Raw genomic sequence first — 14,386 nt, 5'->3', positions numbered from 1 at the left:
ATTGATTTCATTTAAAGCCATCATTGTGATTAGAGTTCTTTAAATATGCTATTTAAAGACAATGTAGTTACTTTATCTAAAAAGGGAGTTGGGTTTCTAAACATCAGTTGATTATATCATGAGTCATTGAATACAAATTCATTATATGGGGTTTCTCAAATGATTGTTTTCAATATATAGTTTATGTTTCTTTAAATCTTTTTTTCAATGGCAGACACACACTAAACTTTACAACCCACAACAAAATAAATAATTTGCAAAATTCTGACATCTTTTCCATGTAGACAACCAAACTAGTTGAAACTTTACCTTGTTTTAACCAGGTGTATACGCAGAAGCAGGCATATACACCATGCTAAACCAGACCACTAACCTTTTAAATGTGTTTAAGGTAAATCTATTTTATATTACCATCACATACCTGTGAATGAGTAGCTATCAGATGTGCTTACATTCGTCTTTTTGTCTCATAAATGTCCTGTTTATTAAACTGTTTGAATAAGCTTCCTGATTGTTGTTCGTCAGTTTCACTTTCACAGAAGCCCCAGGGTTGCCAGGTATTCACAACAAAACCCACCCAATTGTTTCACAGTAGGTTTACTTCACAAATAGTTGTTATAAGTTGACGTGCAGGATGGACGAGAGACGAGGAATACAATAATCACGATATTTAACATAATTCTCAAAGATGAACAGGCAGGAACACAGATCACTCCACACACGAACCACATTTAACGAATAAAGACCGACATTGAACTCATGACAAAGACAGACTTTTAAAGGGGAACTAATGATTAAACACAGGTGACACAGATGACTAATGATACAAGGACAGGTGCTAGAAATAATGATGACGAGGGCTAAACCAAATGACACAGATCAACGGGGGGAAGACAAATGGGATAAACCAAAGACATAAACTGACAGAACTGTGACAATAGTTATCTCAACCTAAATATGATTTTTATTTACAATTAACAATACAATTTGGCATTAATAACTTCACACACATTTGCATGCTGTGTGTTGCAGAGGGAATTTCTAGTATAGTGAAAGAAAAAAGTAAAGTATTATGATTTTGAATTAAGTGAAGTAAACGTTTCTCAAACTCTAATACTCCAATACACACCTGTAGCCTGTAGCCTATTAAGTATGTGCTTAGGTAGGCTACAGTAATGGCATAAAACTGCTTTGTTGCTGTTCACCAATACATATTATACACATTTTTGAAGTCATTTTTTCCATAGATTTACAGTACAAATTTCAAAAAGTAATAACCAAATTTGTACGGCTAATCTTAAGTGGTTTGATAACATCTAAAACAACATTAAAAAACAAACAACAACAAAAAAAAACAAAAAACTTGATGATAAACCCTCTAACTATTCACACATGAAGCTTCACAAGAAGGCACTGTTGTGGCAAATTGAGAAAATACTGTCTCTTATGAGCACTAAACATGCACAGACTCGACATACAAATGCAATAATAGTGACAATCAGGACACTTATTTTTAGGGAAAAAAATCAAACCTTGAACATTACAAAACAGGCTAGTAAAACTGGCAACAAAAGTAAAAGAATACACAACAATGCATAGTATTTCATAGTCAACTGACTGAAGATCTAATCGCAGAATTTATTAAAGGAAATCCAAAGAGTAGTCAAAGACAGGCAAAGGTACAAACACAACCCAATACACAGAAGGTTCAAACAACTAGGCAGAGGAACAAAACACATGGCCCAGGACAGAAATACAGGTGCTCAGATATGCAGAAGCAACACATTTGCAAGACTACACAAAAAATTAATAGGAAGATACCACTTAAATAATCCAGAGCAAACAGGGTAAGGATACACAAGTGTGATGAATGGAGCCATAATGAGTCCAGGGCAAGGATTGTGGGGAATGTAACCCTTAATAGATGGCAAAGGGCAAGAAGGGAGTGCCCTTTGGAGGAGCCTGGGGGCAATGCAACACTTTTACTTCCATTTAACTAAATATTTTATTTTATCTCAATGACAAGACAGAAAAGAAAAGTTATTAAGTTGCTTTAGAGTAATGACTTTTTTCAGTGTATATGTATGTATGTATTTATTTATTGTGTGCTTTGGTTTGCACAAATGAATCAATTACAGGAACCTTTTATATTTGGTTCTTTGGTGTCCTTTTTTGAAAAGACAGTTTTGTAAGAATCACCCTTCAATCTTTTGGTTTACCTTGCTGGATATAGTAAATAGTAATGATAAAAAGAATGTTAAATGTGTTAAACAAGATAAATGGTATATGCTTAATTTCATGATAAGTGTGCAATTAATTGTGAATAATCACACATAAAGGGTGTAATTAATCCAATTAAAAAATTCTATTGACAGCCCTACTTATAACAACAACACTTGCAATAGGCACATATATATGGAAGCAAATTAGTCTCATTAATAATTCACGCAAAAGACACGATGCACACATGCGTGTATCAATTCACGTGCACGAAAAAAAAATATTCACAAAAAAAAACAGTTCACGTGCAAAAAAAATAATATATATATTTATTAAATACGTTTCACAAATTGCAAAACACAATTCAAAGATTTACAACTGTGTACAACAATTTTGAATGTTTAAAAATCACGAGTGTATCCCGGACTGTGAATGTACGAATAGCCTTTTTTGCGTGTGTATTTTTTAGACTTGCGTGTGTGTTTTTGAGACTTTCCTGGCAGCGAACTCCTCCTACGGGGGTCACTCGTACACTTTAGCCAATCAGGTTTGAGCCTGTCGATCGAACAATCATAACCCGCTTTGGGCGTGCCTACCTTACGTTACATCATCAGTGCGAGTCCATAGTTCCAGAATCCAGATACGATTCAGCTATTGATTGTTTCATTTAAGGTAACTAGCCTAGTAAAGGTGTATTGTTTTATTTTGCATGCTTAAAAACTAAAGGTAAACTCGGTCGTTTAGACATACTCGTTAACGTGACCAGTGTAAGCCAGCGGCTGCTTTGAAAACAGAAAGTGTTGCCAAAGATGCTGTCTTGTGTTAGCCACAATGACCTGTATATTGGCCAAAATGAAGAAAGAATTCTGTTCATTGCCATGTTTTTGTTTAACAACGCTGGGTCTAGCTCCCACTTAGCACTGACCCTGCCTTTATTATTATAGCTTTATGTAATGATGAACTCACGAGAACTCAGTGTATGAATAAAGGTGTGTTTGTACTAACCATTTTGTGCAACTGGATGCAGTGTTTAATTAAAACACACTAATCATTTCCCTTGCATTTTTCAGGATTTAAGACTTTGTGAACACATCTGGATGACAGTTATAGACCTCTTCATTCACATTAATCTTTATCTCTTTTATGTACTTTACCCATTATTTTTTAATATAATAAACATTCATTTACTTTTTTAAAATATTACATTATTGTGATTAACCATGTTTAATTTTATGTTGAGCAGTGATGTAAAAATCTTTGAGATCAATACACAAGATGATGTTGGTTAGCAGATGTTAGGTTAGCAAAATTGGGTTAGGTTATTGTAGTTGCTTTAGTATTACCAGTCGTGGAATTTGCTGGTCAGTCAAACAGACTGATCATAAAAAGGAATGCACCAAAGATTATTCAGTATACTTCATTCAAGTTCTGACTTGTTTTGAATGTTTTAATTCTGACATAAAACCAGAAAATTTACCAATGCATAAAAAAGATTTATGCCTTAACAAATACAAAGTCATAGGGTACCATTCTAAAAGAAATGTAGTAATAATGCATGACTTACATCAGTTGAAACTGTCAAAATGGATGGGTTCCAGCATGACTGTTTTGAAAGAGTTACAGTTCCAAATGAAACTTCTAGATTCACATCACCTCATAATTTGTGGCAGAGGTTGAATTAGGAGCAGCTACTTGTACATCATAAGCGTCACAATTCTGAAATAAATAGTATCTGCAGGCTGCAACGTAAACAAACTTAAATTAAATGTACATGGTCTACAATGTGTGTGTTATTACATCGTCATCAGCTGAATGCGTGCCATCGTAGGATTTGAGACACAAGACAAGTTTTGCTCTTACAGCTCTTTCCTGTTTTCAATAAAAAACAAAACCACAAGAGACTGCTTGAAAAATATCCAAATAGATCATTTTCATTTTCTATTTATTTACATGTCCCATCTGTAAAAACCTTATTTTATGCTTTACATAATTTTGATATCTTTTTGCGGTATGGTATCCACGTGAATGATTCTTTATTAAATACACATAACAATCGATAAATATTAAAACATAATACACTCTGAGCAGCTGCTGGCTTACACTGGTCACGTTAACGATTGTTTCTAAACGAACGATTTTTAAGCAAGCATGCAGTATAAAACAAAATGAAACGATCAACAGCTGAATCGTATCTGGATTCTGGAACTATGGACTCGCACTGATGATGTAACGTAAGGTAGGCACGCCCACAGCGGGTTATGATTGGTCCAGAGCCATATAAAAAGATTTTTTTATATGGCTCTGGATTGGTCGATCGACAGGCTCAAACCTGATTGGCTAAAGTGTACAAGTGACCCCCGTAGGAGGAGTTCGCTGCCAGGAAAGTCTCAAAAACACACACGCAAAAAAGGCTATTCGTACATTCACAGTCCGGGATACACTCGTGATTTTTAAACATTCAAAATTGTTGTACACAGTTGTAAATCTGTGAATTGTGTTTTGCAATTTGTGAAACGTATTTTATGAATTTATATTCTTATTTTTTGCACGTGAATTGGTTTTTGTGAATATATATATATTTTTCGTGCACGTGAATTGGGACACGCATGTGTGCATCCTGTCTTTTGCGTGAATTATTAATGAGACTTATTTGCTTCCATACATATATGTCATATATTATATTTCTGTATGGGAAATACCTTGTCAATCACGCACATGTGAATGTGTTTCAGCTGTGGTCACAACTTCCAATGACAATAATTTAACTTAATTTCACTTTCACAGAAACCACTTGGCTTGGCACAGAATTAATTTCCAGGCCAGCAGGGGTGCAACAAAAATGTAACGTCTATATTAGGTCCAAATAAGTATCTACAATATATTACATTAAAATTCTTAAAAGTGTTTCTGTGGAAAAGCATATGTTATAACTGTGAAAATAACAGGTAGAGAAATGAAGAAGGCTATCTAATCAATAGGATATCTGCAGAAATTCACAGAACATTCTAAAATAATGCATATATTCATTTTTTAATATACAGAATTTAAAATGTGTAATTGCAGCTGATTTTCTATTATAATATAAAATGCGTTTTACTCTTCATATTTGTAGCAAACAGAATTTACAATGTAAAATCTTTTACAGCTCACAAATGAAAAACATTTTAAACTTCCTACAGCATGCATAAACTCGTTTTACTTTTTTAATGTGAGATTTTTTAAAAAAAGAACAAAAACAAAAAAAAAAGAAAAGAAAAGAAATATTACTTTTGGCCCCATTTTTTTCCAAATAAGAAAAATGTGTATATTCATGAATTCTAATTAACTGGTGAGATAATCAAAGGGGCTGAATTCTTACCATTATTATTAAACCATGGCCTGAAAAAAGGGTAGAGTTTCTCAGTGAAGGACTGACCAGTGAAAGAGTAGATATGAGATCTGGACTCCACATCATAGAAGGAGACCAGACCCTCCTCATAATCCACAAACACCCCCACCTTCTGTGGTTTCACTCTCAGAGACAGACATACAGACGGACCAGCACAAGCCCAATAAAGATTCTCATTCCACAGACCCACAGCCCAATATCCATTCTGAGGAGTCACTGCAATCGATCTCTTCCTATTAATAGATTTTCTTGCCACTCCTAAATCCCACCCAGTTTTTCCTTTCACAAGCACCTCAAAATAAAATCTGCCTGAGGAGAATCCCTCTTTTCCTAGGACACAGGCACTGTGATTAAACCTCCTTGGGTTGTTTGGGAGATTTTGATTAATGTTTCCATCTCTCACTTGTTTTCTATCATCAGACAGGATGAGATATGAATTAGCTGTATCAGGATCCAGAGTCACATCCACTGAGAGAGAGAGAGAGAGGTCATAGAATATGAATCACATCTTCACAATACAAAGATCTCCATGTGCTTACTATTAAATATACAGTACACACTGAAACAATTACTGTTTGTGAATGTTTGATAGTATTAGTATATAGTATTGAAGTATTAGTGTAAAAGAACAGATGACACAATGTACCTGCATACTGCTGCATTCCCCTCAACACTGCAAAAAAAATGATAACAGAAGAAAAATAAGAGATGATGAGCCATCTTAACATTCAATTGCACTATATCTGTGTTTCTCCAGCCTGGTCTCACATATATTAGTAACATTTATAAGCACACAAATACATTTTTGTACATTTTTATTGATGCTGAAATGAATTTTTACTATTAAAACATTAAAATGGCTACACAATTTTAGCTAATTTTAGCTTTATCATTAAAATAATCTATCAATGTCACAATGACAGTCATTTGTCAGTGCCTCACTCCTCAAAGTTTAATGAGTGTATAGATAACATGAAGCTCCTGACGTTAGCTACATTAAAAACAGATGGGCGCTATTTGAATGGGTTTTCTATGAAGACCGGAACAGAAGAGGATCTGAAGTTTGAATTTGTAATGGCGGCGCACATTTACTCAGGAAAAAGGTCTATACTTGATTTTTCTGCCGTAAACCTGTAGAAAAGCTTCTTGAAGTGCCAATATTTTAATTTGTAATGACCACGTCAGAGCAGGCATTGCTTGTTTTAATGCTGCCTCAATACTGACACTAAACAATATTAAATATGCATGTTTAATCACAATGTCAGGGCATATAGAGTGTTTTCACATTATGTCATCAATCCCGAAGTCGGCCATTGTGGTGGCACTGAACGTAAACATTGCCACTGAACCGAATGAAACTCGTGCATGGCAAGGAACGAAATTAAATCACTATGTCGGGATAAGAAATAGAATCAATTTCACTGTTCACGATGACAAAATAATGAATTGGGGGTCGGAGTTCATATATAACTGTTTTGTCTGTTTTTTTTTTTTTTAAGTTTACATGTTGTTTTCTTTTCATCTAGCATCTGTATAATGCATTATAAAGCAGTGTTAATAAGCATAGTGCAGCTTTGTGTACAGCAGTAACGAAGGAAACACTATCACTCCATAGCGTTGAGCCCTGTATTTAACTTTAGTTTGTCAAAATATAACGCCCTTTCCTGCTTACTAAGTCCTTCTCTATATGATTTAGCATGTTCCACACATTTTTTCCATGGTTTGGACAGCATAAATTAGCACAACAACATCTTCAGTAATAACCGTGCATTCCGAGTGCAAGTATCGTCACAAAGGCTGCACATCTTAGTTACAGATTATATAATCATGTAGCCTACAGTGTTAGGTTTTTGTTTGATTAGTTATTTCTTTCTCAAATCATTTCCATTTTCAATTTAGAAATAATTGTTTTCCTCAGAAAAGACTGAAAATCTGCTTGACCTACTAGTTTGACTGAGTTGCTCATCTAAAGTTTCCCGCAGTTGAGTCAGAGTTCTCCTCAGAGTCTCCACACTCACATCAGTGTTCATACTGATCTCAGACCAGTTCCTGGTGTGTGGATGACCACACAGGGATTGGCAAATCTAAAGCAGAAGAGAGGAGAAATCTCTCAGCATGAGGAGTGTGAGTGTTGTCCTGTGATGTGAGCAGACAGAGAGACACTGACCTGTAGGAGCTGGAGGTGATCCTCAGTGTGTAAGAGATGATCCAGTTTACTGTTTCTCATTGTAAGTTCAGTGATTTCCAGCTGCAGCTCTTGAATGAGCTCTTCATCTTTTTTCTCTGCTGCTTTCTGCTTCTCCTCCACCATCTCCAGCAGCTCAGCCTGACATCTCTCAATGGAGCGCATCAGGTCGCTAAAGAGCTCAACACTAGCTGCTTTCTCTTGCTCTGTGCTTCTCTGAAAATACATTTTCATTTTATTAAAATAAACCAAAATATCATCCATGAAATACTGAAAATCTTCAACTCACTTTTCTGAGTTCTGCTGAGTATTTGATATCTTCAACTTTCTTGATTCTGTCCTGGATCATCTGCTGCACGTCTTTCTGTGTCTTCATCAGATGAGTCTAAAGACAGAAACACACAGGTACATTTGATCATTCAATAGAGATTTAACATCTTATGACAAAAGTGTTAAAATAACAAATGTTTTAATGATGTTATATCTCATGCCTTCCTCTCTTTACTCTCCTCCTCTAAAGGGATAGTGTTGTGACTCTTGTGGTCTCCATCAGTGCAAAACACACAAACACACGTCTGATCATCTCTGCAGAACAGCTCCAGAGGTCTTTCATGTTTCTTGCATATATAGTCTTTTATATTCTTCACAGGGTCTATCAGTTTATGTTTCTTTACATTGATTTTCTGATGAAGCTCCAGGTGAGTTTCACAGTAAGAGGCCTGACACAGCAGACAGGACTTCAGGGCTTTTGTCTTCCTGTCATCACAGATGTCACAGAGAACTTCAAATATTCTCAGACTGAACTTTTCCTGAAAGAGTTGTGCCACCTGTCTAAGTGCTGTGTTGATCTTGAGGTCGGGTCTTTTACTGAATCTTTCTTTACAAAATGGGCAGATCCAGTCCTGACTGTTTTCCCAGCACTGGTTCAAGCAGCTCTTACAGAAGTTGTGTCCACATGGAGTGCTGACTGGATCAGTGAACACATCCAGACACACTGAACACTGAAGCTCTTCAGCCAGAGAACCACTGAAGGATGACATAACTGAAAAGAAGAGAAAAACAAAATATACAGATGAATTAGGTCTGCATGTATTACATAATTAAGCAGATCACAGGGTAAAAAGATAATAGTTTTTTTTCCAAATATCAGCCTACAGCCATATCCCAGCTGTGCTGATATTCTGACCAAACAGAGAGTGTCATTGAATAACTTGCATTTTAAGTAATATATTGCTAGTTATTTTGTGTATTTTTGCAAAGAAAGAAGAAAAAAGAAGAAGAAAAAGAACAGTCCAAATAAAGCTGAAGTAGAATTAAACTAGTTGTGTCTTTGTACAAAACACAGCAGCAATTTTTCATACCTGAATATGAATCAGTGTTTTGAACTAATTTGTTGATTGTCTTTAGGTGTACAACAGCTTGTCATAAATAGATTAGTATCCACAAATAAATTTAAAGAGATTAATAAAAATTAAATAAACAAATAAATAACAAATAGGTAGAATGAGATAAATCCACAAATAAATCTTAGAGTTTATTTAATTAAATTCACAAATAAATTGAATCACAAACACAACTTTGCCTGGCATTCATTTGTCCTTCACTGCACGCATTTGTGGATTTTAAAAATATCTAGCATCACGATACTTGCAACCCACAAATGCATTGACACCATCCACTGTTTACTCAAGCCAATCAGATAACAGCCACACTGACCAACGTAGAACATTCTCGCTTGGGCATATTCATATTCGAGGCATATTCATTTGCACCCCTGTAAGGAACTGCATTCTATGGACAATTTGTTCAAATTCAGCTGTCAGTGCTGTTTGTGTGGTTAAAAAGCCCTGTTTCTAAAAGATTGTTGGAGCGTAAGGCTTCTTTATATTTCCAGAAGGATCCACAAATGAGGATAAACTCAGGATTATACACAATTTAAAATAATTTGCAGATACTGAGCATCATCAGTAATACCCTCGGCACATGTCCAGAGCAAATAGAAATCATTATAATCAGCGACACTGTCTACACTGGTTGAGACGCAACCTAAAGGACTAAACTTCGCATATTTCATATGTTCGCATAAAATTTGTTTCGATGCATCCCATTGCAGTTACAGCTGTTGCAGGGCAGCGCAGCGCAACAGTGAATGGCGTAGACATGGCACAAGAGAAGAACAAAGGCTTGCAGTCCTCCATGGGACTCACAAATGATGTGTTCCAGGAATTCCTCCATCATTTCATTTTCATCTACATCGATGACATCCTAGTCTACTCCCAGAACCTGGCTGAACATTGCCAACACATTACTCAGGTCCTAGAAAAGTTCAGAGAACATATATATGGATATATTATCGATGAGTTTGGGATCAAGATGGACCATAAAAAAAGTCAAAGCTTTCCGAGACTGGCCATAACCCTTTTTCCATAAAGGAGCTTCAGAGATTTTTTTTGACTTTGCCAACTTCTATAGGAGATTCATTGCCAAATTTAGTAAGATCGCCTCACCACTTAAATCACTTCTCTGACTCCGGCCCAAGTTTCTGTGCTAGGATCCATTAGCCGCAAAAGCATTCTTTCACTTCACGGAAGCTTTCCACACTGCCCCTACCCTGATTCATCCAAACTCAGAGTTCCCATTCTTTGTTGAAGTGGGCACATCCATCAATGAGGTAAGAGCATTGCTCTCACCGCAGCAGTAATCTTCCCAGACTCCATCCATGTGCTTTCTATTTTAAAAACTGACCCCAGGTCTGAGACTCAGCACACGTCCACCTGCAGAGGGCAGTAAGGAGGCAAAAGAGCCAGGGTGATGCAAGAAGATTTGCAACTCCCATATACCATGCAGGGCAGAAAGTCTGTCTCTCCACCAAGAATATCTGCCTCTGGCTTCCCTGCTGCAAGCCGAATCCCTACTACATTAGGCTATTCACCATTCACCACTCTTCTTACAAGATTTCACCCATATTCCATGTATCATTACTCAAACCTGACAGTGATTCCCTGGTCTCTTCTCCTACAGGTTCTGGTGCAGCTAAGATAGCTCTTACTCTGGTCCAACAATAAGCTCATCTGTATGGTCCACACCATCCTGGACCCCCTGCAACAGGGTGGTTGGCTAACATACAGTCCCAATGAGAAATCCTGGGTACCATGAGATGACATCCTAGATCCTTTCTTAATCACAAAGTTCCACTCAACCATCCAGACTGACCAGCACCCAGAGGAGTGCCAGATTCTACAGCTCCACCCATTTGTTCACCCTCACCTGAATACTAACCTGCTGTATCTGTTCACATTCATTAAGGACTTGTAAAATACTTCATTATCTGGTGTTGTTGTTCACTGCTGTGTGTCTGGACTCACCTAACTACTTACCTGGATTGTGATACCTACTTTCTTTGGTCCTCATCATCCCTAGCACTTCACCAGGATTTATCATTGCCCATATCATTCACACAGGAAGTATATCATTTAAGTAGACAAGTGGATAGGGTCCTAATGCAGGTTGTAGCTGTGGGCCCTGGGCCCCTAGAATCATTGCCACCTTAATTCCCGCTAGTGATAACCCTGTCAGTCTGTAAAAGCAAAGTGGCAGAGTACAGTACAATCTACCTTTCACGATATGAGACCTATGAGGTACTAAAGGACTCAATTGTAACAACTACAATATACAAGTTACCTCACCTGCCATCGTTTACACACACCAAAGGTATCTCAGTTTCATTATATAACCTGTTTTGTATTGCATAAGGGTGGGTGTGGATGAACAGAGGGAGGAGATGTGGCCGAAGCATACACTTGTTTTAGTCTGAGATGTGGTGCTCCTGTGAGCCAGTTTTTGGCTGAAAAATCATGTAAGACATTTAAGTAATGTATAAAATAATAAAAGCGTATATGTTTATCACTTAGTAAATAGTAATAAACAGTAAATATTGTTTGCTTTTCTTTCTTCTTTGTGACAGTGTTTGAAACAGAAAGTTGCAACCACTTTTGTAATCTAGTAATCACATTTTTTCTTACTTTCTAGGTGCCACATGCGGTCTGAAATAGAATTTGCATTTTTGTTTAGCCTGTCTACTTCAGTCCTTTGACATGCTTCTGGTTTTTATTGCGGTTGTTTACATCAGAGTGTGTATGCCTCTTTTACACAGCATACACATAATGTTGTTAAATGTAATAGAAAAGAAGCCTTTTAAAATGCATTCTAAAAATCCAAACACTGTGTAATAGGGTATCTAGTTAATTATGTATCATTTATTATGGTATCTTTGATCTCTACCATGATATATTGTATTAGCAAATAACAACACATCTAATTGTTTTTATCAGGTTGACTTCAAAATATGAGTATTGAAACCATAAAAAAAATGCACATCATGATAATGCACCCAACATGCTTGATATTTAATTAATATACGCCTTGACAACAGGTTAATATAAATAAAAATATTTTCAATATTAGGGGACTTTTACAATAGTGTGTTCACAATATCCACATATGTTTGGGGAAAGTGAGTTCAGTCCTCAGACGAGAAAGAACGACGGCGCGTAAGTGTCTACTTTAATACTATTTCGATAGGCGATCGTTACTTAGAGTTGCCGCTAAAAGCACTTTGTCGTTTCTGTTTAATTACTTATTCCTAAGTATTAATTTTAAGCTGCTGTTCCCTTAAGCACTCTGTTGTTTCTATTTACTTACTTATTCATTAATATTAATTTTGAGCTGCTTCTAAAGGCACTCTGTCGTTTCTATTTACTTACTTATTCGTTAATATTAATTTTGAGCTGCTTCTAAACGAACTCTGTCGTTTCTATTTACTTACTTATTCGTTAATATTAATTTTGAGCTGCTTCTTAAAGCACTCTGTTGTTCTATTTAGATATTCGTTTGTTTTATTTACTTCTATTCACTGTTAGAAAAGGAGTGTTCTTCTGTTATTTGTCCTGCGTTTGTTTTTGCTTTAAATTCTAGTTTTTACTGCAATCATTAAAATTGATAACTGAGCGTACGGCCAAGGGAAGCTTTTGTTATTTCATATCGTTCCCTTCTGGAGCTATTACAAGTGCGAAGCTGTTGCTTTTTGAGTTTCGATTGAGCCATTTTGCGTGCGGGCGATACATTTGCGGCTGACTGAGCCTAGGAGGCGTCCCTAGCTTTTATCAGTGAAGCACTGTTTGGTTGTCTATTTAACTGCGTCAGGCCAGCTGACGCTGAAGCGTCAGCGGAAGCGTTCAGCCTCCTCGTGTGAAGACCGACGAGAGTAAAGACCTGCGACTTTTCCTGCGCGACTTAACCGAGCAACGACACCGACAACGCACTTAAGTACTCCTTTCCTTTATCTCACTCTTCTTTCTGTCCCCCTCTATCATGTGTTTCCAACTCATTCCGGTGATCTCTACACACCGCACAAATATCACACGCACACGTCGACGCAATATTTCTAACCTGCGTCCTATCGACACCTCTTCCACTGAACCTTTCTCTTTCACGGTTGGACTCTGGAACTGTCAGTCAGCTGTCAACAAAGCTGACTTCGTTTCAGCATTTTCTGTGCAATCTGGTCTGAGCATTCTAGGTTTGACTGAGACCTGGATTCGTCCAGAAGACTCTGCAACTCCAGCTGCTCTTTCTAATAACTTTTCCTTCTCTCACACCCCTCGTCACACTGGAAGGGGCGGGGGTACGGGACTTCTTATTTCTAACAACTGGAAATACTCAACCCATTCTCCTCTATGCAATTATAGTTCATTCGAATCTCATACAATCACTGTAACATCTCCTATAGAACTCCACATTGTGGTAATCTACCGCCCTCCTACTCAACTTGGCATCTTCTTAGAAGAGCTGGATGGGCTGCTGTCCTCTTTTCCAGAGGATGGCAGCCCACTTCTAGTCTTTGGGGACCTCAACATTCACCTTGACAAACCCTATGCTGCTGACTTCCATTCACTTCTAGCTTCATTTGATCTACAACGCGTTATCACTACATACACTCATAAGTCTGGCAACCAACTTGATCTCATTTATATGCGAAATTGTATTTCAGACAACATTGCGGTCAAACCCCTACACATCTCTGACCACTTCTTCAGTACATTTGACCTACATCTTGCTACTTGTGCACCCCCAACCCCTCTACCTGTCACTTTTAGAAGAAACCTACGCTCTCTCACCCTCCCATCTTTCTTCTTTAGTATCCTCCTCCCTTCCCTCTCCTACTCACTTCTCATCCCTGGACACTAATGCAGCAACTGACACTTTATGCTCCACTCTTACCTCCTGTCTAGATGTTATATGCCCTCTCTCCTCCAGGCCAGCACGAGCTGCTCCGACAACCCCTTGGCTATCCGATGTTCTTCGTGAGCATCGCTCCAAACTTAGGGCAGCCGAGAGAAAATGGCACAAATCTAAGGATCCATCAGACCTCAGTATGTATCGGTCTATGCTCTCATCTTTCGCTACCCAAGTACATACACCCAAATCTTCATACTTCCACAACAGGATCAACAATTCTCCAGACGCACGCAACCTTTTCAAAACATTTAATACACTGCTTTGTCCCCCTCCACCACCTCCTACAACTTCTATAA

At 37.4% G+C, this 14,386-nt stretch overlaps 1 protein-coding gene across 3 annotated transcripts; it reads right to left on the bottom strand.

Moving 5' to 3' along the window:
- Positions 1–5,399: 5,399 nt before the first annotated feature.
- Positions 5,400–8,833, bottom strand: LOC141332226 (E3 ubiquitin-protein ligase TRIM39-like). 3 transcript variants are annotated; one of them, XM_073837349.1, is made up of 6 exons: positions 8,285–8,833; positions 8,083–8,178; positions 7,776–8,009; positions 7,545–7,692; positions 6,255–6,281; positions 5,400–6,076 (listed from the first exon to the last, which is right to left on the bottom strand). In XM_073837349.1, the coding sequence occupies exons 1-6, from the start codon at positions 8,831–8,833 to the stop codon at positions 5,538–5,540; spliced, it is 1,593 nt and encodes a 530-aa protein (XP_073693450.1). In that variant the 3' UTR covers positions 5,400–5,537. The 3 variants fall into 3 exon arrangements, with proteins under 3 accessions (XP_073693450.1, XP_073693451.1, XP_073693452.1); XM_073837350.1 differs by having other exon boundaries at positions 7,554–7,692; XM_073837351.1 differs by having other exon boundaries at positions 7,554–7,692; positions 7,776–7,889.
- Positions 8,834–14,386: the final 5,553 nt, after the last annotated feature.

The sequence above is a fragment of the Garra rufa genome, chromosome 3 (assembly GCF_049309525.1).
Source record: "Garra rufa chromosome 3, GarRuf1.0, whole genome shotgun sequence".
In the NCBI taxonomy this organism is placed as follows: Eukaryota; Metazoa; Chordata; class Actinopteri; order Cypriniformes; family Cyprinidae; genus Garra; species Garra rufa.
Note: the sequence above shows the minus strand (reverse complement) of the source record. Positions and strands in the feature narration are given on the sequence as shown.

Excerpts from the sequence above, each read along its gene's own strand:
- LOC141332226 (XM_073837349.1), bottom strand. The coding sequence starts at position 8,833 with ATGTCATCCTTCAGTGGTTCTCTGGCTGAAGAGCTTCAGTGTTCAGTG. Across the intron at positions 8,179-8,284 it reads AGGAGAGTAAAGAGAGGAAG|ACTCATCTGATGAAGACACA; the intron begins GCATGAGATATA and ends TTCTGTCTTTAG. Across the intron at positions 6,077-6,254 it reads GGGAATGCAGCAGTATGCAG|TGGATGTGACTCTGGATCCT; the intron begins GTACATTGTGTC and ends TCTCTCTCTCAG.